The 23,033-nt window shown below is 45.1% G+C and overlaps 1 protein-coding gene across 2 annotated transcripts; it reads right to left on the bottom strand.

Annotated features, from left to right (window-relative positions):
* Positions 1 to 280: 280 nt before the first annotated feature.
* On the bottom strand, positions 281 to 22,605 carry MCM10 (minichromosome maintenance 10 replication initiation factor). 2 transcript variants are annotated; one of them, XM_064504553.1, is made up of 21 exons: positions 22,542 to 22,603; positions 20,480 to 20,633; positions 19,740 to 19,792; positions 18,704 to 19,024; positions 17,180 to 17,284; positions 16,407 to 16,541; positions 15,755 to 15,929; positions 14,674 to 14,839; positions 13,699 to 13,866; positions 11,809 to 11,925; positions 10,174 to 10,373; positions 9,061 to 9,161; positions 7,936 to 8,037; positions 7,718 to 7,835; positions 6,552 to 6,780; positions 5,335 to 5,494; positions 4,506 to 4,624; positions 3,343 to 3,456; positions 2,383 to 2,528; positions 2,135 to 2,177; positions 281 to 1,710 (listed from the first exon to the last, which is right to left on the bottom strand). In XM_064504553.1, the coding sequence occupies exons 3-21, from the start codon at positions 19,744 to 19,746 to the stop codon at positions 1,627 to 1,629; spliced, it is 2,610 nt and encodes an 869-aa protein (XP_064360623.1). In that variant the 5' UTR covers positions 19,747 to 19,792; positions 20,480 to 20,633; positions 22,542 to 22,603; the 3' UTR covers positions 281 to 1,626. The 2 variants fall into 2 exon arrangements, with proteins under 2 accessions (XP_064360623.1, XP_064360617.1); XM_064504547.1 differs by lacking the exon at positions 20,480 to 20,633 and having other exon boundaries at positions 22,542 to 22,605.
* Positions 22,606 to 23,033: the final 428 nt, after the last annotated feature.

Genomic DNA, 23,033 nt, shown 5'->3' with positions numbered 1-23,033 from the left:
GCATTTATGAAGATAAAGCATTATCCCATCTTTGGCAGTCTAATCCTGCAGCAACTTCCTTTCCCTCAGCCAAAGGAGCAGGAACTCAGGAAAGCCTGAAGCTTTCAACTTGTCCGCTGACGGCTGTTACCAATGTGAAATTTCTCAATGGTTTTGTGGGCAGCTGGAGTTACGGACCAAGAGCAAGTTCCTTTCGGTGATTCAGTAACGAGCTCTCAGGCAAACCAGGATGCTGAGCAAACAGCTCATCCTTTTCTTCAGAAAAACCATACCATGCAAATCCAGGCAGTGTTTTATTGTGCACTGTATTTAAAACTATTCTGAATGAGGAAGCAACAGGGAATATTTTCAAGCAAAATATCAGTTACATATCTACAGTCACCAAACAGCGACTCCTCCTCCATCAAATGGTACTGACATGAGGTATCTACAACAATGAGACATGGGATACATTTTGCGCAGTTTCACCAAATCATAGAGGTAGTGGATTTAGGTACCTAAAAGACCCTATGATCCTACTAGGCACAAGCTAGGGGCAGCAGAAGGCTCAGGTCCAGGAAAACACGGATGAATGCAGCCAGCATCCCTACAGGGATGTGCTTTCATAGAACTGCCTGTATGAGGACAGCCCTTCTGAGCCACCTCTTGGAGACCACGTCGTTTGGTCTGAAACAGCTACTGTCTCCTAGGCTGCCGTGCCAGCATCCAAGGCTGACAGGGTGATGACCAAGAGGGATTTCCAAAAAGTTTAAAATGTTAGCAAAAGCTGTCAAATGTAATCTTTCAGCTCTTTAAAATCACTTGCACACAGTACCAGATTCATTAAAATGCCTTTTTCAAAGTTGGAGCTGCAGGTTTGTAGCTGTAAAGATATTGTAGTGCACATAGTGTGGGGAAGCCAGTCCAGGCTGTGTGGTAGGGAGAGGGCTTTTAGAAGAGCTTTGATTAATCCGCAGCATGCACACTGCTAATTAGCAATGCCAAAGCCGCCTGAGTGTTACTGAACACATACGCCACAGAGGCAACTCAGCAACAACCTGAAATCTGTTCTGAAGGGTCCAGGTGAGCAGTTTCAGAGGCAATGAACAGTGCTGTGTGGGTACCACCCTCTCGCGCACCTTTGTGACTGTCCACAGCTGAATGCCACCGCAGCTGTACACCACTAGCTTCAAGAGAATTCCTCCCAGCATTGGCATAGCTGAGCTGGAACAGCATGATGGGCTGACATTATGCCAGTCTTCCCAATTCATGATGGCTTCTCACTTAAAATTCTGGTAGGGTCATTCTACTCCAGTCATTCAACTTACACGTGGGATCCCTAGGGATTTCTTGGTACAAATTCCATACTAGCTGTCTCTTTCCTAGGCTAAATCTTGTGAATAAGATATTACTAGAACAGGCATAAACATGTATTTCACATGCAGTCTTATTCAATCAATTTTAAAAAGATCAAAACTGAATATTGATGCAGTGGTCTGGTGGAGACTTTGTGGATGTCCTTCTCATCGGAATTGATTTCTCTGCTCATTCACCCCTAAAACCAGAATCCTCTTGGCTTTGCAGTAAACAAATGTGTGGCTTAGACACAGAAATGCATCCCTGTGTTGTCAAAAAATCAACCGCAGGTCACTTAAGACTGTTGAGGAATTTTGGCTGTTCTTCCCCTCTTGGTAAAAGCGTTTCTCCACCAATCTTTGGACCTTTCTTCTCCTAGAAAGATGAACCATGGAGAAAAGGAAGTTAAATGCCTCCCCAACAGTTCTATGATAGAAGCTGTGGTAGGGCTAAATTATCTGATATAATATTGACAGAAGCTCTACAAATCTTGACATTCAGAGTTCTTACAAATCTGGTCAAAAGCAAATTCCCCAGGAGTTAATTAAAATGAAGCTTCAAGAACAAAAAGCAAGGAAACTCCACTAAAAGACAGCAGGGAAGGTTTGCCTATTGTATCTCATTGTATCTCACAATGCACACAGAGTGACAGCAAGTCACCAGTAGATGTCTGAGAAGATGCAGAGCTGCTTGATTTTGCTTGCAGCTCACAAGAGCACTGATGCAAAGCCTGGGACAAAAGCACCAAGAGAAGCACCCAGAGTGCTGAGGCGCTCAGAAACTACTGGCTCATGCTTACCTTCAGCATCCCGTCTCGCTCCCATTTGAAGAGGCCGCAGATACTGAAAGATGAAAATGGAAGGTGAAGACCATTGTGGTACCCATTTGTAGCGGGGAGGTGCAAAACTAGCCCCCCACCTTTCCCACACCACTTAGCAAAAAGGGCTAACATTCAAGTCTTAGCACATGCTAATGTGACTCCGAATAATTTACTTATGACTGGACAGTATAAAAGCCCCAGTCTGTTTAGTGAGGCTCATTGCCTACCTGCAGGGCTTTTTTGGGAGCCTGTCAAGGGAAATAGCTCGGTTGCCACAAGGACATTTGAAAAATCGCTTGAGGCCATCATGCCAGTGGTAGTCATGGTTATCCCGCACACACGTCTCCAGAGGCTTGAAATAGGTGTAATTACACTGTCAGAGAGGAAAGACAGAGAGAGAGAGCTGTGAGTGTTTCACCAGCATGTAAGAGCAGTTCTGTGGGCTGGTGAGAGCTAAGCATCCAAAAGGAAGCCCCCCTCTCTTCTCCCATCCCAAGGTGCACACCAGTTTGAGAGATCATCATCCCAGGCTTTGCCACTCCTCCTTCTAATGCTGCCCTCCCCTCTTTGCCACAAACCATGGCCCTGCTCCCAGCGCCATGCAGGGCACACAGTGGCCCTCCGTGCTGCCCCAGACAGATAGAAAGGGCCACGAGAGGGAAAAAACAGCAGGGGCTGAAACTCCAGAGACGAGAGGAAATTTTTCGCTTCCCCTCAGCATGCTTGAGATAGTAATAAAGCTCCATTCCTCCTTCTGATGGCAGTCCGTGGAACAGCAGAAAAAGGAGTCCTGGTGTTATGTTTTCAAGGCAGAGCTTCATTTATCACGAGGGTCCTGGTACCAAACACTTCAGGGGAAGGAACTGTGATAAATGGATGCCAGGACACCAATGTCCAGGGTCCACTAGCCACTGACACAAATACCAAGTTGAAACGTTCAGCCCAGCGCTAAGGTCAGCCTTGCTGATTCCTCAGTGCTTCCAAAGTCACTCGCTGCATGGGCTGCTCTCTGCAGTGGTCACATAGAATGAAATGGTCTCCATGTGATCCCGGCACCAAACTATGGCCAAGAGACTGACTGATGGGAGTCTGCAAGGAAGGTCCAGCATCATTTGTACAATCCATGCCCCATTCCCTTGCTGTCACTCTGACTTCTCTGTGCTGTGTCACTGTTCCCCTTCACTCACCGTTTTACATGTCACAACTCGGCATTTCACTTCCTTAATGTTCCTCATCTTCTCTTCCATTTCTTCCTTTTTCACCAGTGGCTGAAAGTATTGTTCCTGCAGCTCAGCCTCAGCCTGTCAGGGCATAGGAGAAGGATTGTGGGGAAACAAAGATGGGAGAAGTCACCCCACATCTAACCTTTGGGCAAACCACTGGGCCTGTCCGATGCAGCCTGCAGTCTGTGGGCCAGAGAAATATCAAACATCTCTTTAAAAAAAAAAGTATATAATGCATGTGTTCGACCACCACTGAAAAACAGCCATCTCTCATGTCACCTCATCTGAAGTGAGTCAGTGGAAGGGTTTAACAACAGCATGTGCGACTTAAATGAGCATGCACCTACAAGACAGTGCAGGGAGAGGTCAGTAGGCAGGTGTGGTGAATAGGTTTGATTCTTAGCCAAAATGTTACTCCTCAGAAGACCTTAAAAGAACCAGGACTTCGTACTAAAACATAGTGTACAAAAGACAAGAGTCCTGTGCTGCAGGAGGTGCTGTATCTCCTGGGAACACGTTCAGCAATGACCTTGATGGGAGAAATGCTACCTCTTAGCTCACCAGTGCAACTGCTGGCATTTCACAGGCTCCACAACTTACAGAAGTTCCAGACTGAGGTGGCAGCTATCTTTATGTGGCCAAAATGAGAAAAATGAGGGACAAAATAGGCAAGTGTCCATCTTTCCTGGAGGGAAGGACGACCTTGCACAGATACAGCCCTCCAACAGGCTGTCTGCTGTGTTGCAGCAGGGATCCAGACAACTGGAAGCTGGGTGCTCTGTCCCCTCTGGGATGAATGTCAGAGATGGGGAAGATGGAGAAGTCCTTAAGTTCACTGGTTTTAAAGCAGAGGGATTTCTTTGATCATCTGCTGACCAGGAAGCTTCACTGAATCTTGCAAACACAGCAAAGAAAGATGAGAGCAACCTGACTTTACCATGTCTATGATAATAATACTGTTCTGCAGGCACTTACCCTGTGTGCTTGGAAACCCTAGACCCTCCTTTTCAAGAGGATTTGGTGTCTATCATATGTTTGGGTGCCTGCTTCTTGCTGAATTCGTTACAGGGAAGTCTGGACAGCTCCCTGGTTTTGAGCACTCAGTTATGGATGGATTGAGGCCATACCTCTTTCAAGACACCTGTGTGCTTGGACTTGGCATTCAGGATTTTCTGGAACTCTTCTGATTCCAGATAGGCCAGCTGCTCTCGCTGTTTCTTCTGGGCAGGCTCCAGTTCACCCATATCTGGGGAAACAAAAGGAATTAGCACTACAGGGGCCAAACTCAAAACCAGGTTGTGATTTCTAAGCATAATCATCACAGGAGACTTTGGAAATCTCATGTCTTTCAGGCAGATGTTCAGGTCAAACAACAACTTTTAACAGTTCAGAAGAACATGAAGGCAAGTTCAAAGAAGGGTTTGGGAAATTAAAAGCATTTTAATATTAACATCAAGTCCTCTCTCAAAGCACTATACTAGGAAGTTTCACACCACTCCTGGGAGAACAATCGATGTTCTCTCCCTTACTGATGCAGAGGCTTGAATAAGATTAAGCAATTCATCCAAGGTCACACAGTAAATCAGCAGTAGGGAAACTCATGTTCCACGGTAAAATTGAGATACATCCCCAGGTGTGACTATTTCTTGGTTTCCCAGAAATTGTTCCCTTGGTTAAGTCACTCATCTGTTGCAGGTGTTCAAATGCTGGAGCAGAGAAATCAGAGAGGAGGACCAGGAGCTTATTTGTAGACTACGTCTCACAGTTTCTCTCCATGGGGTTAGGGATCATTTAGCTTTTGAGTGAGGACCACTACACAGTAAACCCTTTAAGTTCCAAAAAGATTTAATTTGGCCTCTCTCTGGCACAGCAAATAAGTTGTTAACAGAGTAACTGGTGCCCTGTTCAGCAGGACATAAGCACATCTTTTATGTTCTAGAGACTAACATTACATACCATTTCCTGCTTCTGTACCCTGTGGCTGAGCAACATTTTTCTCAACTCTTTCAGCAATTTCTAGGACATCGCCAAGATCAGACCTTTTCCGCTTGACACTGTTTGGATCGGTTTTAGCAAGAATCTGGCCTTTTGCTCGTAGTCGGTGTACTGCAGCTAGCTAGAAAACAGGAAAAAGTAGAGAATGTGCAGCTGATCAGTCTGGCTCCCATGTAGCTAGTTCCAGAAGTGGCAGAGGAAGTCTCTCAACTGGAAGAGGCAAGACCCACTGGCCCGAGGATGGAGCTGGGCAAAGAGAGGCCCAACAAATTTCCCAGCTCTTCTGTACATGTGAAATTCCCAGCTCTTCTGTACATGTGGTAATTCACCACATTATCCAACCTCTAACCACTTCCCAATCCATAAAACGACTCTTCCTGGGGTATTATCAGGTTTGGTATCTCTGCAGCTGTGCTTTAACTGCTTCACAGATCACTTTAGCTTATTAGAGGAAAAATAAACAATGGAGATTTACACATAAATCACTAATAATTGGGAACTAATAGAAAATTGTATAAAATTATTCTTTCTCAACATCCGAAAATGTTAGACTCCTTCTTCTAATAGACTTGCTGGAAAAGATATGTTTCTTTGACAGACAGAAGAACAGATCTCTGCCAAGGAACAATGCAGTCTGCTCCGGCTACGGACCAAAAGTATTCAGACTCAAGAAACAACATAGCTAAACCAATGGAGTTCACTGTTGCCTACCTGGCAATCAAAAATATCCACAACACTCTGCACTCACAAAGCCAAAGAACAAATCTTGCACCACCTAGCACTCCAGAAATTTCCAGCAGAAATCCCCTGTTGCTCCCCAGCATTCAAGTGTTTTCATGCTTGTAAAATAATCAATATGTGACCAAACCAGGTGGATTTTGAATTAGCAAGAGATCAGCTCCTATGGCCAAGGCAGGCCCTTCTTTAGCGGCTGTTCTGCTGCTCTGAAGGTTGACTACAGGCAAGACAGTAGCATGGACCTCGGTACTATGAGCTGTCTGGAACCAGAGGTTTATTATGTACTGTAATACAGCTCAGTCTGATTCCATGGATCAGGAACTTCACCAAAATCAGCATGGAGGCAGCCTTTGTTTGATCAAAGACTCCTCTATTACCACAAACTTCCATTAAACTCCCCTTCCTGACACTCAAAACCCACCCACTCAGATTGCTGCTACCTTTTTGGCTTCAGCCAAGCTGTCTAGCTTTGGTGTTGGAGGTGGAGACCCATCAAAGAAAAGGATATCTTCTCCTTCTGAGAAGCCTGTGCCGAGCCTGGGCCTTTGAGGAGTTGACATTTTTGCAGCTTTGGGAAACTCTGCCCCAGGTGTTGGTGAATAGAGCGAGGACTGTCTGGAGGAGGACGGAAGAGTGGGGCTGCCAGCTTTACTTGTGTTCTGGAGAAACCTTTGAAGAAGACAAAAATAACCCATTGAAACAGGGACACAAATCACAGAGACAGAAAGGTTTAAGAAACAGATATGAATGTCAAGGGGTGCAGAAATTGTGGGTTTTGACTAACTAACTGGCCTTCTATTGCTAGTAAAACATGCAGCAATTCAGCCATTCAGGAGAGCAAAACCAGGCTGGTAAGGAACTCACTGGATTGCTGAAATCAAGAGTGACTCGGAGAAGGTAGAAGAAGGAGTGAACAACAAATTTCTTTCCAAAACAAAAACCAGAGAGAATTATTGAATGAAACTGGGAAGTGGGAGCTGAAAGCATGTGAAAGGATAAGTTTCTTCATAGAACACGTAATTAAGTATTGGAACTCTTTGTCACAGGAGTCACTTAAATGCTTAAGTTTACATTGGTCCTGGAAGAGGTTAGACAGTTTCACGGAAATAAAAATCCCTTCAGAGATACGCTAACAGAGAGCACCTTTAGCTTAGGAAGTCCCTGAGCCACACACTGTCAGAGGCTGGAAGAGTATTTGGAGGAAATATGACTATGATTGTGCCTAGTCTTACTCTCCTCCTCCAGGTTCTGTTTTGGCTCTTGTTGAGGCTACTTGGCTATATCAACCTCAGTCTCACCCAGGATGGCCCATATGGGGTTTTTGTTAAGTTTGTAAACAAGAGATGCACAAAGCACTTGGCAAATCTTTAGGTTCAGAGGATCACTGCAAGCCAGTGATGAACAGAACCAAAAGTCCTGACCCCAGTTTCCTACTCTAACCCGCCTCCTCCCATTACACCTTCCCACTGCTGGGCACTGTACTGGAGTGTTTCCTTCTCCACTGAATAAACAGTGGCCTATTTCTATAAAAACAGCAAAACGCCTTCACAGCTATGCTTAGGGCCACAATAAGGGGCCCTTTCCTATAAAAGCCAGTTTGTATTACCGCCTCTGAATCTCTTCAGATCGCTTTTTTCTGGCCTCCAGCAGTTTCTGTTTTTGTTGCCTGAGCAGTGCTGAAGCAGAGACAGACTGGAAATTGGCCCCTTGCTTCTTTTCAGCATCTGTTAAAAAACAAAGCAAAACAAAACAAAACTAGTTTTTGCTCAGAAGGAGCTGAGTTGTTATCAGGAGTGGGCTTTCCACTGGGCACAAAGGAAATACCTGCTTTGGTCCAGTGTTTGCAGAGGTTTCGTGCTCCAAAGGTTGGCTGTGCCAGCAGTTCTTTGAACTCCTCAGAACATGGCGCAGGTCTCTTTGCCACACCTAGAATGGAAAAGGCAGAAATTTGACAGATTCAGAGCCAGGAAGGAAAACAGATCTGGTTTTAGAGGTAATTTAGGTTGGAAGGGACCCCTGGAAGTCATCCAGTCAAGCTCCCCCCTCAAAGCAGGGCCAACTTCTTAGTTACATAAGGTTGCTTGAGGCCTTGTCCCCACACAGTACATCACACGGACATTTCTACCCCTTCAGTACTTTCATCAGCTAGTCAGTCCCCCACCAGCCTTGACAGTCTGAGGCACTTCTATGATTCCCATTTTTAGAATGCTTGAAAGGTACTAAATATTATTCCTGGAGAATTAAGACCAGCTAAAAGCTAGAGCCAGGAGACACACTATGTTGCCAGGAATGAAGACAACTGAAGGAACTGAAAGACAGTTTAGACATCTAAGAGGCATCTAGAACATTTAGTTTGAATAATCTATCATCTGCTGTCTGCTGAGTGTAAAGAGGGCCATAATATTAAGTGCTTTGCAGAAAGGAAATGGAGGCAGGGAAGATCAGTGACTTCCCAAAGGCTATGGAAGGAACATGCTTTGAAGATCATGAAAGAAAGGCAGTAGAAACAGGCTGGGTACTCAGGAGGTCGCCTGCATTGCAGAGCTGTCCACTTAGTATTCCTTGGAAGCCTCCAAGACTGACAGAAGTCATTTATTTTAATCAATTAAAATAAATTCTCTGGTTCAAAGTTCTTAGAGCTTCAATATCCTATTAATCTGGCAAAGATCTTCTGTCACTGTCCAAAGACAGAGCAGGAGACTTAATTTAGGGGCACCGATGGTAAATGATACATGGAGGTACACAGTTGCTTAGTTACATTTCCCTTGCAGCTGTGATCTCAGGAGGGAAAAGGAGTTTAGGTTGATTGAGAAAGCAGCCTGCCAACAGCTGTCTTTGTAGCAAATCAACTGCCAGATTTGTTCAGTGAATGACAGATTCTAGGGACACAGCTACACACCAAGTTGAAACTATATGATGGGAGAAGAGACTACATGGGTTGTTAGGTACCAATTTTCTGCCTGGTTTCCTGGACAATTGCATCAACTCCTCTCACGACCAAATTGGAGAGAGTGGTTTGAACCTTCCTTTTCGGCACTGCAGCTGCTGCACTAGAAGGAGGAAACAAGATCAGAAAATCAGATTTTTTCCATGCTTACAGCAGGAACAAGAGCTTAAACGCTAATCTAGTGCTTCAAGAAAGCTCCAGCTGCCCTTTACTCAATCCAGATTGGATCCTCTCTCCTATGATCCATCTTTGGGAAGGACTGGGATCTAAATCCAAATCCCAGCACAGTATTTACAGTCTCCCATTTCTCCCTGGGTTGAAATACGTATTTCCTAAGCATTGAAAGAATGCTAAACATGTCACAGCTAAGCCTTGCTCACAGTTAGATCCAAAGATGCAGAGAGAGCGGGAATTGCTTCATTACTTTGGAGCTGCACAGGTTATCAGATTGCAGTGGGAAGGGAATCCAAGCAGCGTGCAAGCACAGGGCTTGATCCAGCTGTAACTCAAGTCTTTGCAGGGCTGTCTTCAGTGGGATTTGGATGTAGACCCTAAGGCCTCAAGGCTAGCATGAGATGCATACGGATCTACTGACCTTGGTCACTTAATAATACACAGGATGTACTACTGTCTCTTTATTAACACATAGTAGTACTCTATCATTTCAGTCAAGGAAGAGAATATGCTGAGCCTGGGATTAAAATGCAAGGAGCCATGACAAAAGATGGTAAGGGAACAGCATTGAGAAATACTATCTTGGAGATTCAAATGCTTGGGACCTCATGATGAAGTTCCTTTCATGTTCTGCAACACAATACCATCTGGCTTCACAACACAGTACTAAAATTAGAGGTAGGAACACCCCCTGCCACACCCCAGCACTAGATCAAAGACAAGAAGATGTGGTTGAAGTTTTCCTATCAAATACCACCTCTGTTATTCTGTGAGACCTGGAGGATTACACAAAACATGAGGCATTTATTCTTTTTGGATGCAGCACTAACTACATGGAACTTCTTAAAGCTAGTTTCAGGCTCGCTTGTATAAGGAAGTGAAACTGTTTAAAGGCAGAAAATTGTGCTTTAGCCCAAGGTAAATAAGTAGTTTTATCTTACACTGAGGCTGCATACGCTGCTGAAGAGACGCCTCCATAGTAAAACCCATCCTGACACAGCCTCTCCTTCAAACTGGGATTTTTCCGAGCAACTTTTTTGGGTACACGGCCTCCAGAGAAGGTGGACTGCAAATCCGCCCGCTTTGAGCTGAGCTTCTTGTACTGGGATTGTACATGATACTGACAATATTCACAGTCATTCTGAAGAAAAGAAATGGGAGAGACCTGTTGCAGAACACTAGCCATTACAATATACTTCATTCCCCTCAACCAAGTTTATCTTTTTGTAGCTGAACTGAAGTCACATCTCCATTATAGCTCTCCTGAAATCACCCAACTCAGCAAACATATGTCCACAACTCAGCAAGGAAAAAGCAAAGTTAAAATTGCACATGCTAATCACTGTAAAAAAGCAAAATCCTGTGCATTGAGGACTTTCCCATCCCAGGAATGTGAAGGTCATTCCTTGGCTCAAGTCAACTGATGTTTCAGGTCCTCGTGCCATATTCTGTAGATACGTAAAGGCTTCATGCTTTTGAACTCTATACAATTTTCTTACTGACGTAATCACAAAGGAAAACTGGCGCCACAGCAAGGCATTTCATGCACTTCAAATTAAACAGGTTTCAGTGTCAATCCACGGGGCTTTGAAATAGTGAGCCTGTCTGTCAGAGACAGCAGTACCATAAAAGCCCTCATTCAGGGTGTTCTTTAACTTTTTACCAACAAAAAGAAATTACTCCATTCTCTTGTCAGGGATTCATCTGCCCCAGAGTCCACCATCCACCACGGCTTGTTCCAGGTGACACCGGAACATCTCCCTGACACTGAGAACCCAGTGCATAGGCACCCCCTGGAGTGTACCTGCAATCACAGTCCTGTTTTGGGACAAGTGTCTTCTGTATCCGTCCTCTTCCCGCTGCTGGCACACTCTAGCTCCTCCCCAGTTCTTTGTTTATCCATCGTCTCTCCTCCTTCTAACTGCTGCCCTACTAGCAATAGGCCTCCCGACTCAGATACAGATCCTTGCAGGTATCACAACATCACCATAGTCATGAAGAGATACTTGGAATGGAGTTCCACAAGTACTTTAAACAAGTATACTGGTTTATTGTACAAACTACCTTTTACTATAGTTATAGTTACTAGTACAAATCAGTGCTGTCTCCAAAAGAAGAAACCCACCATCTTTCCTCTGCTTGCTCCTACCTCTCTCCCTGCCTCCTCTCCAGTCCCCCACATGCACAAACAAATACTCTGGCAGCTTCTGGGCACAATGGACCTGGGAATTCATTGTGGTTAAAATCATCTCTGAAAAACACAACCATCCCCCCAAGAAAAAAAATTCCATTTCTTTTACCTTGGATGAGTTCCCCAGTGCAGTGCACGGAAGCCAGCAGTGGCACAAAGGAACAGGAAAGGGTGTGGAGATGGGAACAGTCAGGGTGAAGACCATCTCTTCCCACTGTAGCACCACCTTTCCATTTAGGGAACTACAATGCTTGGTTTCACTTCTCAGTTTTTCAATACATTTAAATCAGTTACAAGTCAAGACCCAGAAACTAGTCAAAGAGGAAGAGCATCAGTACAAAAGCAGCAGCCAGATTAAGGATGTCCTAACTACTGAGATACAGACCAAGTTTACAATCTGTGCACAGGGATCACCATTCTTCTTCCTGGCTTTGCAGGTCCCCATGTCCAGGGCTTCACCCATGAGAAGGATCTTTTGGGGATGGTCAACAGACAAACACACCTAGAAAGAAGTAAGAACAAAGCTTGATGAGGACTGGATGGGCTTCTCTCCAGAGGTTTGGCATCAACCAACAGTTGTTCACTGGCCAAGCACTAGCACCTGACCCTCTGGGAGCCTAGAGGCCTCTCAAGAAATTTCTAGCCAAACTTCACAGCAAAAACCCTCATGCAATGGAGCAGAAGTCGGCAGTCTCCACAGGATAACAAAAGAGCAAAGGCCCTCTCAGCCCAGGCATGTTTCCAACCTCAGTGCTGGCAGCCTCGCACTAAAAGTCACTAACGCAAAGGTTTCCAGGGGCTTAGGTCAGCAGCAAGTGTAAGGAGGCTCCAGGCAGGCCTGGTACCAGTGCTGTCCCATGTGTTCCTCAGTGGACATAGCCACACCAGCTCAGGAGAGGGAACCTGCCCAAAAGTCACTCCTCGGCCAAAAGCTGTGCCCAAGGATAACTATCAGAAAAAAATACAGGGTTCTGATTTAACAGCCAATTTAAACCGCAGAAGCCCAGTTTAAGAAAGCCACATGTCCTGCTCAGATTGGGAAGGGGCTCAGCTTCTTGCCAGATTTGTTCACAAATTGATGAAGAAAAGGACATTGTGTGTCTATACTCAGAGCTTCAGGAAAACAAGGATCAGCAAAGGCAGATCTAGGTGTGCTGTGAATGATGATGCTGTACAACCATCTAGCTCTGATCCTTTGTCAGCATTTGTGGGGATGGGAAGAGGAGACTGGAGCGCTCTGTCCCTCTACATACCTCTATGTCCAGTCAAAACTATTGTACAGCAACAGTTTTGTCTTCACACCACCCAAAGATATTGGGATTTGTATTTGTAGGTAAGAAATAATCTGAGCGACCAATTTTAATGTAGCTCCGAATTTGTACTTTTTAGTTAAGAAGAGCCATTCTTATCAATGATAATTAAAATAGCCCTTACATTAAATCTGGTATGCCTTTCTACTCACCAACAGAACTTTCTACTGCTTATCCATGGCAATTTAAGCAATTACATAGCTTAATAGACAGAGATTCTTTATTTTTCCATTTCGAGGATTTAAAATACAAAATACTACACTGTCAGTTAGTAAAGTAAAATTGTTCTTGACAGAAGTCAGTAAAAAACAGCTTCCATTCCAGTGCAATTAAAAAGATATTAAAAAAATTAACTTATTAGCAAAATGAAGCCATCTTAAATGTTTTGATACATAAAGAAAAGCAGTTCATCATGTTCTGCATTTAAAGTAATTGATTAAACGACTGAAGTACTATATATTAAGTTAAGATACATAACACATCGTTTGTTTAAAAAAATCAAACATTGCTTCTTTTCTTCTCAGTCATGATTTTAGAACCAGGAACCCTTTACCAATCACATCTCATACTTTAACTGGAAAAGCAAAATGTGTGTCCCCACCTTTATCAACTCTCAAAGTTGAAAGACCTTTTAGCTGAACTAGGCATTGTACTGAAGTGGCTGAAAAAAATGCAATGAAAATGCATTCTCTTCATCTGTGGAACAGCTGACTGCCACTAGAGGTTAACCGCTTCAATAAACTCTAGTTTTAGATCCTTAATGGGACTTCTTGAAGTTCAGTCTTCGAAAAGGCCAGGAGCAAATATACACTATACAAATATTTGAATGAAATTTAAACTAGCTTGCCAGACTGCTACAATTTCAGCCTTAACATGTGTTATAAAGCTAAATCTCAAGCAGATTTGAAAAAGTTCAGCCATGGATTTTTATCCACGGCTGATGGGCAAGTGAAAAATCCTCTCACCTCATCTGAGCCCTCTTTAGGTTTCATAAAGTTAGCATTGAGCAACCCAATGACTGTGCCTTGGTCGGTCTTCCAGTGCTCTTTGTGGACATCACCAAACAAGAACAGTGAGACACACTGATTGAGATCCCGTAGGTCGTTCAGCCGCCAAATACTGAAGGTTCTGCCCTGTAACAGACATTCACTTTCCTTTTAGCTCTCAAAAAGGGGACACTGATCGCATCCTCTCTTGCTGTTGCTTTAAAAGAGTTATTTTGATTTTTTTTATTCCTGGGGTCTCCTGTTTTAGAAAAGCACAAGGTAACCCCCAAGGAAGTTACATACAGTATGTCCAGCCATGCCACACCTCCAGCTCAGGGGTTCTTATAGGCCAAAACGGCACAATAACAGCTCCGACAAAAGTAGCTGTAGGAATTGTAACAGATACTGCTGCTATCACCAGTCTTCCTGATACTAACAGCCAGACAGCACTCCTGCTCACTGAATAGAAGTTTTAACCCCACTGAACAGAGGAAACCAAGGCATACCCAGATTTCTGTTTTATAAATTACTTTCTATAGGACAGGTACAACATACATGACAGAATGACCTCTAGAGAAACGAAGGAAGCAGAATTTGCTGGCACATTTAGAACAAGAGATCTTTCACTGTCTAGAAAGTGATGGAGGATCACAGTCCTTTCTCTTACACTGGCATTTAACACGTAACAGTGGATGAACAGATTCAGAGATTTATGCCATGGCCAACTTTCTTACAGTAATGCCCAGGACCGTAGCACCAGATCAGCTAACAGCTTAAACTGAGGACTGAAACCAGCATCACTGCATGAACCCAGGTAAGCCAAGATATTTAAAAGAATAGCTTTTCATTAATTAGATGGAGCTGGTTGATGAAGCTAAAAATCTAATTAGTTTCTCAGCGAAGAAGACCAGCATTTCACTGGTTCTGCGCAAGGGGTACAATGAAGTTACTTACATTATTTGAGCTCTGAGGAGTGACCTTCTTTACTATGACTCCAAATGTTACCCAGTCTGTTTCCTCCAGATTTTCTCCAGCAAGTTTGCTCTTTATTTGGGACAGTCTGATCAGCTTCCGGTTAGCCATTTTCCTGTCCATTTCAGCTGAGGAAACCCGGGGTTTTCTGTATCAAACAAAAGCATGTAAGAGAGAACACATCCCTTGGCATGAATGGACAGAGCCAATCAAATCATCTAGCACAGCAAAAATGCCTTTAAATTTCTCAAGTTATAGCTGGCAACTGGCATCTATCCATCCTCCACCACTGCAGAATGCTCCTTGCAGCACTCCTTTGCACTCTGTGTCTGAGGATGACAGCATTCTTGTGGGATTATGTCTCTCTGCCAAATGCCTCTGCACCTTATTTCACCCTGAGATCACTTGAAACAAAAGCCCTCAGTTCAGGATCCTGTATAAATATCAGAAAGCTATTGATCACACACTTTGTTCTTTGTCCAAATACCTGCACCATAGCTTTGCCCTGAGCTTGCATTAATTCTGTTCATTTCAGGAAGGACTGAATACTGTGACTCTTTGAGCAAGTGTTTGAAATCCAGCATGGTTTCTGATGAAGACAGACACCACAAGAACTCAGAGACCTCTTGTGGCCACATCAAGTAAGGAGAATCTCAAGTGGCTCCCAACAGTACATTTTGCTCTAATCTGCACAACAGGTGCATGATCAGGCCTTGTGCAAATCCACTGCTTCCCTCCTCAATCACTGAGGACATCCCAGGAGAGGCAGTTCTAACAAAATTATAGCTTATTTGCTAGAAAAAAAGCAAAGGTGAAAAGAGAAATAGAAGCACGGTAATATGGTAAAAGTCAGTGTTACCTACCAGTGGACCAACCAGCCAATGCTGTGGCTTTATGATACATCTCCTAGTGATTACTGACTAATCTGACACAGTCAAAACAGAAATCCAGTCCTCCGCTCACCACTTGTGTTGCCAGCATCACAGGATGTTGGCCTGATTGCACTCTCTCTCCCACCATCTGAGGGTGATCCCCAGACAGAGCTTAGTGCTGGGCTGCTGACCTTAATCTCAGTCCAGAGAAGGTTTCCACAGATACTGGCTGAGCTGTTGTGCTGGAGCACGCAGGCACCTGAGGAGTCTTGTCTCTGGTCACTTTACTGGGTGTGTTCCCTGGGGCAGACTTGAGAGGCTGGAATGCCAAACTGAGAACTTGCCGTGGAGGAGGAGTTTTGGTCTCTTTAGCAGGAGAAAAGGAGGAAAAAGTTTTGATAAGGAAAATTCCAAATAAAAATAACACTAACTTACACCTAACCAGACACAGGAGTCTAACTCAGTTAAGCAATAAGTTCTCCTAGTCAGCTAGGAATGGACAGCTCCAGATTAGTTGCACGTAACTCAAGCAATGAGTTCTGCCTGGAGATGAGCTTCCCAGACTCTCATTTTCTGAGAAAGCTAAGCTGTAGCATAAATAGATGCAAACTACAGTGCTGTCAGCAACCATCTTTGCCACAACGGTACAGAGCATAGCACCTACTGCAAAGAACATAATAATTGACTCTGTAAGAAGGTCTGTTCTGCTGTGACCAGATTGCTACTGCTGCCCTCGCTTGTGTAAAACTAGTCTGGATGTGTCTACACTGGTGCTGTGAACTAGATAAATTTTTGGACAAAAGCTCAGAAAGTGTTTAGTGAAAAGCAGACTGAGAATGGTACCTGCTGGGGACGTTTTTGATTTCTGGATTCGTCGCTTGGCTGCTGGTAAAGGACTGCCCAGCTGGGCCGAGAAATACGGTGACTCCTGCAGCTTCTGAACTTTCCTTTCCTTTAAGGGATGACAGAGTGATTCACCTGGCCGACAAAACCAAAAAATATTTTATGAGATCTCGGTATCTGGAGTCAAATACTAAGAACTGCTCCAAACTATATAGTTCTTTGAATGACAACTCCAAGCCATGGTCCCACATGGAAACCCTTGCACAGAGTTGCCAGCATTTGAAATGCAACAGCTGGAAAAGCCTCAATGGCTCTTCTCCCTGATGACTCCAAAGTCTGAATGTCACTGAAGCCACAAGCTGTGGGAAGTAGGAACATCTCCTGCTTTTCAGTTTTGCCATTTTTCTCACCTAGCTTCATTACTTCCATACCCGGTATGTTATAACAACAAACATAGCCGTATTTTCTGGGCATATCAACACCTGCCAATAAGAAGGGACACTTCCAGCAGAAGAGCTTGGAGCTCTTTACTCACAAAAGATGTCCCATGCAGTATCAACCCATCATACAGATACCAAAACTGCAGCTCACTGATTTAGTGCATTGTCACAGTAGTCTACAGCTGCAGGAAACAAACAGCCTGCATGGGAATACACCAGACTACCATCCCTGCTTACTGCTCAACGCCCACTTTAGGACTATCTGGAGTCCTGCCTATAAACTGCATGCTGGGAGGCCAGCAAATCAGAAAATCGTTTAATTAGTTTCATTACCAGGGGTTTTCTTCTCAGGCTCTGAACTGGATGGCTGCCCAATAGCAGCCTTTTGCAACTGCTCCTGTAACGTCTTCATCTGTTCTTGCAATTTTCTCAGCTCAGCTAGGAAAGAAAGGGAATAAAAAAGAATAATAAAGAAGACAGCAGGAAGTCATTGCAAACACGGATTTATGAGATCCACAGAAGTTTGGCAGTTTCTCTACATCATAGGAATTTAGAAGAGAACTAGAGCCAGAATACAGATCAAGTTCTGATTCTAGATAGCTCAGTGAAGGGACACTTTCCAAAATAGCCAGAAGCTGATTTCTCTCATATTAATATTTTACTTCACCATGGCACATTGCTTGCCATGTTGCATTCATCTTTCCTGCTGAACATAAAACAATTTAAATGACTGATGATTGCATTCTTTAGCATAAAGAAGTGCTTCCAGTATAATGAAATATATTCTCTATGTGGCCCGGGCACCCTAGGAAGGCTCTCCTGGTATGGCAGAACCTCCTGCACAGCTGCAGAGATGTTTGACAGAACAAAGCAGGACTTGGGATATCATCAGTGTTCTTGCTCTCTGAAACAGGTTCACGATTTGGGTCTGCATAAAAGTGGCTGTGGGATACATGATGGCAGGAACACTTGCCTTGAGGAGCTGGTCAGCCAACATTTATCCCATTGCTTTATAAAGTGCTTTGGGGTTGCGATACGGGAAGCACAAAGCCATGTCTTGGTGGTTCTCCATATCTGGGAACAACCACACCACTTTGCTAAGCCATGATAACAGTAGGTCTCCCCACACCCCCAAATCACCCAACAGTAATCTCTCATGAAGCTTTGGCTTACAAACTCCATCCCCTAAGTACATGGGAGGCATCACACCGTTATTGCTGATTAAAAATGAACTATGGCCCTGTAAGAGAGATGGCGAAAAGAGGAGCTCTAGAAACTAGAAAAACTGAGGTACTGTGAGAGCAATGAAAAACAACCACTAAAGCCTTGAGTTTCCAGAAATTCCTCTGATCTTATTGTCTAGTCAGCAAAGCCAACAGCTGTGACTTGATCCTGAAAATACCTTTCAGTCAACGGTAGGGACAAAGATCCACAGGACCCAGTTTCAATAAACCACAAGTGGTTTAAGACCGTTAAAAGGGGAAGGAGGAGTTGTGATGGTAAAAGAAGCCAGAATGACAGCCCTGAAGACAGAAACAACATTGCTATTCATCAGACAAGGTACAGGTACATAGGTAATGTTCTCCATCCTGCTCACTAGAACGAATTCAGTCTCCCTGGCTTATTCAATCCTCTGTCTTCCTTTTGGGACAATATGGATGGCAAGTTTTGCCAAGTAAGCAGTGAAAACTGGATTTAAACTGCTCTATCCAATATTTTTCACAAGGAACATCAATATATTCCCCATCAGAGCATCATCTGATCCAAACTGAGGAGCTCCAGGCCCTACCTTCTGCTCAATGGTTCTCTAGAAATGACACATATAACAAATCAGATAAAACATGCTGTTACAGAAACCTTGTAATTCTTCGTTGGTTTTCTCTTTGGCCTGACTAGGAGCTGAAGTGGGGACAGTTTCTTCCTCCTCCTCCTCTTCCAGCAGGTCATCCACATCTCCAAACAATGTAGCCAAATTCTCCTTCTGCTCATCAACCAGGCTATCCTCAGCATCAACCTCCTCAGTGTAGGATGCATCATCCTCTGCATCGAAGAGCTCGTCGTATTCATCTGGTTCTCCTCCCTCATCCTCTGGGACATCTTCCTCCTCAGGAGAATTCTCCTTCTCGGCTGCCTCGCTTTCTTCCAGGAGGGAGGCTAACAGATCCAAGTCATCATCAGCTGAGGCAAAAATTAAACTCAGAGTTACTTCTGTTCTGTTAGAGGAAAGGTGCCATGGAATAAAACATTCAAGATATTTTATTAGCAAGCTAATAACAACCAAAACTAAAACAGAGCAGCAAGTGCCATTTTTAAAAAACTGCTTCAACTTTGGCTAAAGGAAGAGAAAGGAGCTTCCTGCCATATACCCAAATGGAAATGCAGTTGCAGACACTCTCAGCCTGTGATCCAGGCTGGTGGTCAGCTGAAAGCTTGTAGGACACTTAGTGCTGGCTCTTCCTCCTAGGCAGCTGTTTGTACAACAGCTTCTGTTACAAAGAAAAGCCTGGGGACCTGTAACGGAATAGGCAGGATCTCTCCAGAGACCCCACGTGGCTTTTGCCAATAGAAACTGAAGAGAAAGATGCAAGACAGGTAAGGAAGCATATCCTCAGATATGCTTTGCTCAAGGAAAAGATCAGAGCAGCAAAGAAACACAGAGCAAAGAGACAAACAATGGTAAAAAAATATCAAGCACAGAGAGGAATGGAACAGACAGAGCAGAATTGAAACTCAGAGCACAACAAGCAATGTATTTTGCCTTTGCTAGTGAAGAAAAAATGGTACAACATAATTTCCACTGCTAAAAACTTGATCAAGTTTTATGGACACATGAACTTAGAAACGAAATAATTTATTGGTCAGAAGCCAACAGTAGGAAAGTAAAAGATCTTACCATCCATGATTTCACCAGAATTTCTTCAAGAGTCCCTCAGGGAAAAATATTCTCTGTTAAAGGGAGAACAAAATCAACATTGTTAAAATGGATATAGAGATCAAGTAAGGATACAGGAGGTCAGACTCTTTATTCAATGATTTGTAAACCACTAGCTTGTTTTTGCTTACAGCTGCAGATGAGAACTCTGCTAAATTTAAACTCCCCATGTACACTTTCTACATCTAAAGTCGATATCTACTGAACTCACTGCAGCACGGGAGCTGCAGTTTTAGAAACAGGCCCCATCACTGCTAGAAATTTTAAGAAATGCCTATCATGTTCCAGATAATAAGCATTTCAACCTCACCAGTCCTACATCATAATCATAATTTGCATTTAACTAAAGCAAGTCTTCCAAAAAAGGACTCAGTTTTCATTTGAAAATGTTGGGAGACAGTGAAACCTTGGTACCTTCTTCCAACACAGTTCTTATTCTTAAAAATGTACATTCTATATTTCTCAAAGCTCTTCTATTCCCCAGCCTAATAGTAGCGGATATGTACATATGCCAATGAAAAATAATCAGCACAGATAAAGGATCAAGGGAAGACTGGATAACAAAAACAGAAATCCACTGAGGATGGCTTGCATGAGATTTTGACGTGTTACATGAGATATACATCCAGCCCACAAAATTCTGACCTGCAAATAGTTTAAGGCTGGGAAATCATATGGGGTATACAAAAATACGTGCCTACCCTGCTTTTCTATTCTTCATAACGTTACAGCTACTAATTCTCAGCGCTACTGGAGACCAGATACTGGGCTGGATGGACCCACGGTCTGTCCCTATACCACCATTCTTCAGTGGCTCTTGATGAGAATCTAGTAGAGCTAACATCAGCATCAGCACTGGGTAAAAAAGAAAAGTTACTTAATAACAAACCGTATCTCTTTGAATCTTTACAGCAGGATCCACGCAGAAGGAGCTAATCTACGTGCTGTGCGAAGGAGCGAGCCTCAAATATCTCTAAGAGAAACAGAAAGGGTGTCTGTCCCCCCCAAACTGTAACAGATTAGAGATATTGCAAGAACCAGCTCCAAATCAGAGAGCAGAAGAGTGAACAAGAAGCGCAAAAGAAACTAATGTTATGTCGAGTTTGCAGTCTGAGGCATTTCTCCATAGCACAGATGCCCCTGACTGCCATACACATGTAGGTGACATGCACGGACTTAGATAACCTACAGACCTTTCAGCCAAAGCCTGAGTGTTAAGAAATGACCACAGCACTGGAAAAGGAAAACAATAAGAAGATGTGTGAAACTAGATCTTCACCAAAGTTTTCGTTGAATGAATTTTTACAAGACCCAGAAGAGAGACTGGGTGTTTGAGACAAGCTTATATTTACCCTATCCACAGCGGCCGCAAATATGCAAACTAAGAGTTTTAGAGGAGCTAACTCTTCATGCTACCAGTTTTAAATCTGGTCAGATTCTTGATTAATACACAAAGCTCCTGGGTCATGTCATACAACTGGCCAGAGCAGGGATTTTGTGCTTTCTTGTGAATTATCTCACACCATAGCTCCTGGCAGCTGCCAGGGAGCGATGGAGCCTTTTTGACTCGCCCAAGGACACAGTCAGGTCACACAATCCCACCAAGAGCTGCTCAGGAAGTTAAACCAGTAGGAAAGCAGCCTTAAAAAAAGAGTTCGTTTTTTGTCAGTTTGGCTTTCTGAACTGACTCATCCTGGGGTCAGAGAGGCGCAGCAGGGAGGCAGGAGGGGCAGGAACGTGCCCCGTGGTTAGATGAGCTCGGGGTAATGCAGAGCTGCAGCGAGGGTACGGCCCCTCTTGGGGCACAGCCCCAGAGAGGCCGGGGCTGGTGTCCTCCTGGAACAGCATCTTCCTTGCCTTCACGTGGGGGGACAGGGCAAAGGGAGCAGGATTTGCTCCGTTACAAGGCTGTCACCGCGTGACCATGGCGTTTGCACCACCTCTCATTGCTCACAAACGCTAACCATGGCACTTGCTGACCTTCCTGCTGCAGGGACCCTTGTTTAGCTCACGCATCCCACATTTAATATTCTTCCCCGGTTTATTTCTCCAGAATATTTATTTTCAGCAAAGAAAAGGACTCTCCATCCCACAGGATCCCCGATTCTCCTCCTGCCTGGGATCCACTGCAGCCCCCTTGGCCAGCAGATCTTCCACACACCCCCTCCGTTCCCAGTGGATCTCTGATCCCTCCCTCCCACCCCAACCAGGATCCCCTCCTCTGTTCCCCGGGGATCCCCTCCCAAGGGGAACATGATCCCTTCAACTCCCTTTCCAAGGGATCCCTGATCCTCTCCATCCTCAAACCCAGTGGATCCCTGATCCTTTCCACTCCCACCCAGGGGATCCCTTCATCCATCGCCTCACCTGGGGGATCCCTGACCCTTTCCATCCTCAAACCCAGTGGATCCCTGATCCCTTCCACCCCCCCAGGTGATCCCCTTCCCCTTCCCCACACCACCACCACCCCACCCAGCCCAGGGGGATCCCTGATCCTTTCCATCCTCAAACTCAGGTGATCCCCTCTGTGGGTCCCGGGGGGTCCCTGAGCCCTCCCAACCCCCAGCGACCCCCTCCCCTGCTCGCGGGGGATCCCCTGCCCTACACCACCCCCCCGCCCGGGGGGAATCCCTGATCCCTTCCATCCCCAAACCCAGCGGATCCGCTTCGGGACCCCCTACGGGGGGGGGGAGGGGGGACACGATCCCTCCCGCCCCCCACGGGCGCTCCCCGGGTCTCCCCCCCCCCCCGCCCCGCACTCACCGCTGGCCCCGCGCTCCCCGGCACCCGCCAAAAATCCAACCACGCCCCGCCCCCCCGCGCATGCGCGGTCACCCGGTGGCCCTGCGCACGCGCCTCGGCGCACCCGCCATCATTAGTCCTGGCAGCCTGGCGCCGTCCGGCGCCATCTTGGTCGCGGTGGGGCGGTGACGCGCTGGGGTTGGGGGGCGGGGTGGAGGGGCGGGCCTCGTAGGAAGGAGGGGCAGCGCTGAGTGATGTCACGGGGGGGAGGATGACGACGTCATGCCGCTGTCATTCGCCTCTGCGCGGCCCCAAGCTCCCCCTGCGCCGTTGGCTCCGGGTCAGGCTGCCTCCCCCTCAATAACTGCTCTCCGCCTGGTCAGAGTATCCTGCAGGGGTTACTGCAGTAGGCACCCTAGTGATGAGAGAAATCGTGTAATAAGCAGCACCTGCGTTAATTCAACAAATTAAAACCTACGTATTTTTGCCCTGTGCAGCTGATGGGACTCTGTA

This window comes from Dromaius novaehollandiae, chromosome 1 (genome assembly GCF_036370855.1).
Source record: "Dromaius novaehollandiae isolate bDroNov1 chromosome 1, bDroNov1.hap1, whole genome shotgun sequence".
Taxonomy (NCBI): domain Eukaryota; kingdom Metazoa; phylum Chordata; class Aves; order Casuariiformes; family Dromaiidae; genus Dromaius; species Dromaius novaehollandiae.
Note: the sequence above shows the minus strand (reverse complement) of the source record. Positions and strands in the feature narration are given on the sequence as shown.

Coding starts and splice junctions, on each gene's coding strand:
- MCM10 (XM_064504547.1), bottom strand. Junction 6,781..7,717: donor TCTGAAGAGATTCAGAGGCG/GTAATACAAACT, acceptor TCTTCTTCAAAG/GTTTCTCCAGAACACAAGTA. Junction 5,495..6,551: donor GCTTGGCTGAAGCCAAAAAG/GTAGCAGCAATC, acceptor CCTGTTTTCTAG/CTAGCTGCAGTACACCGACT.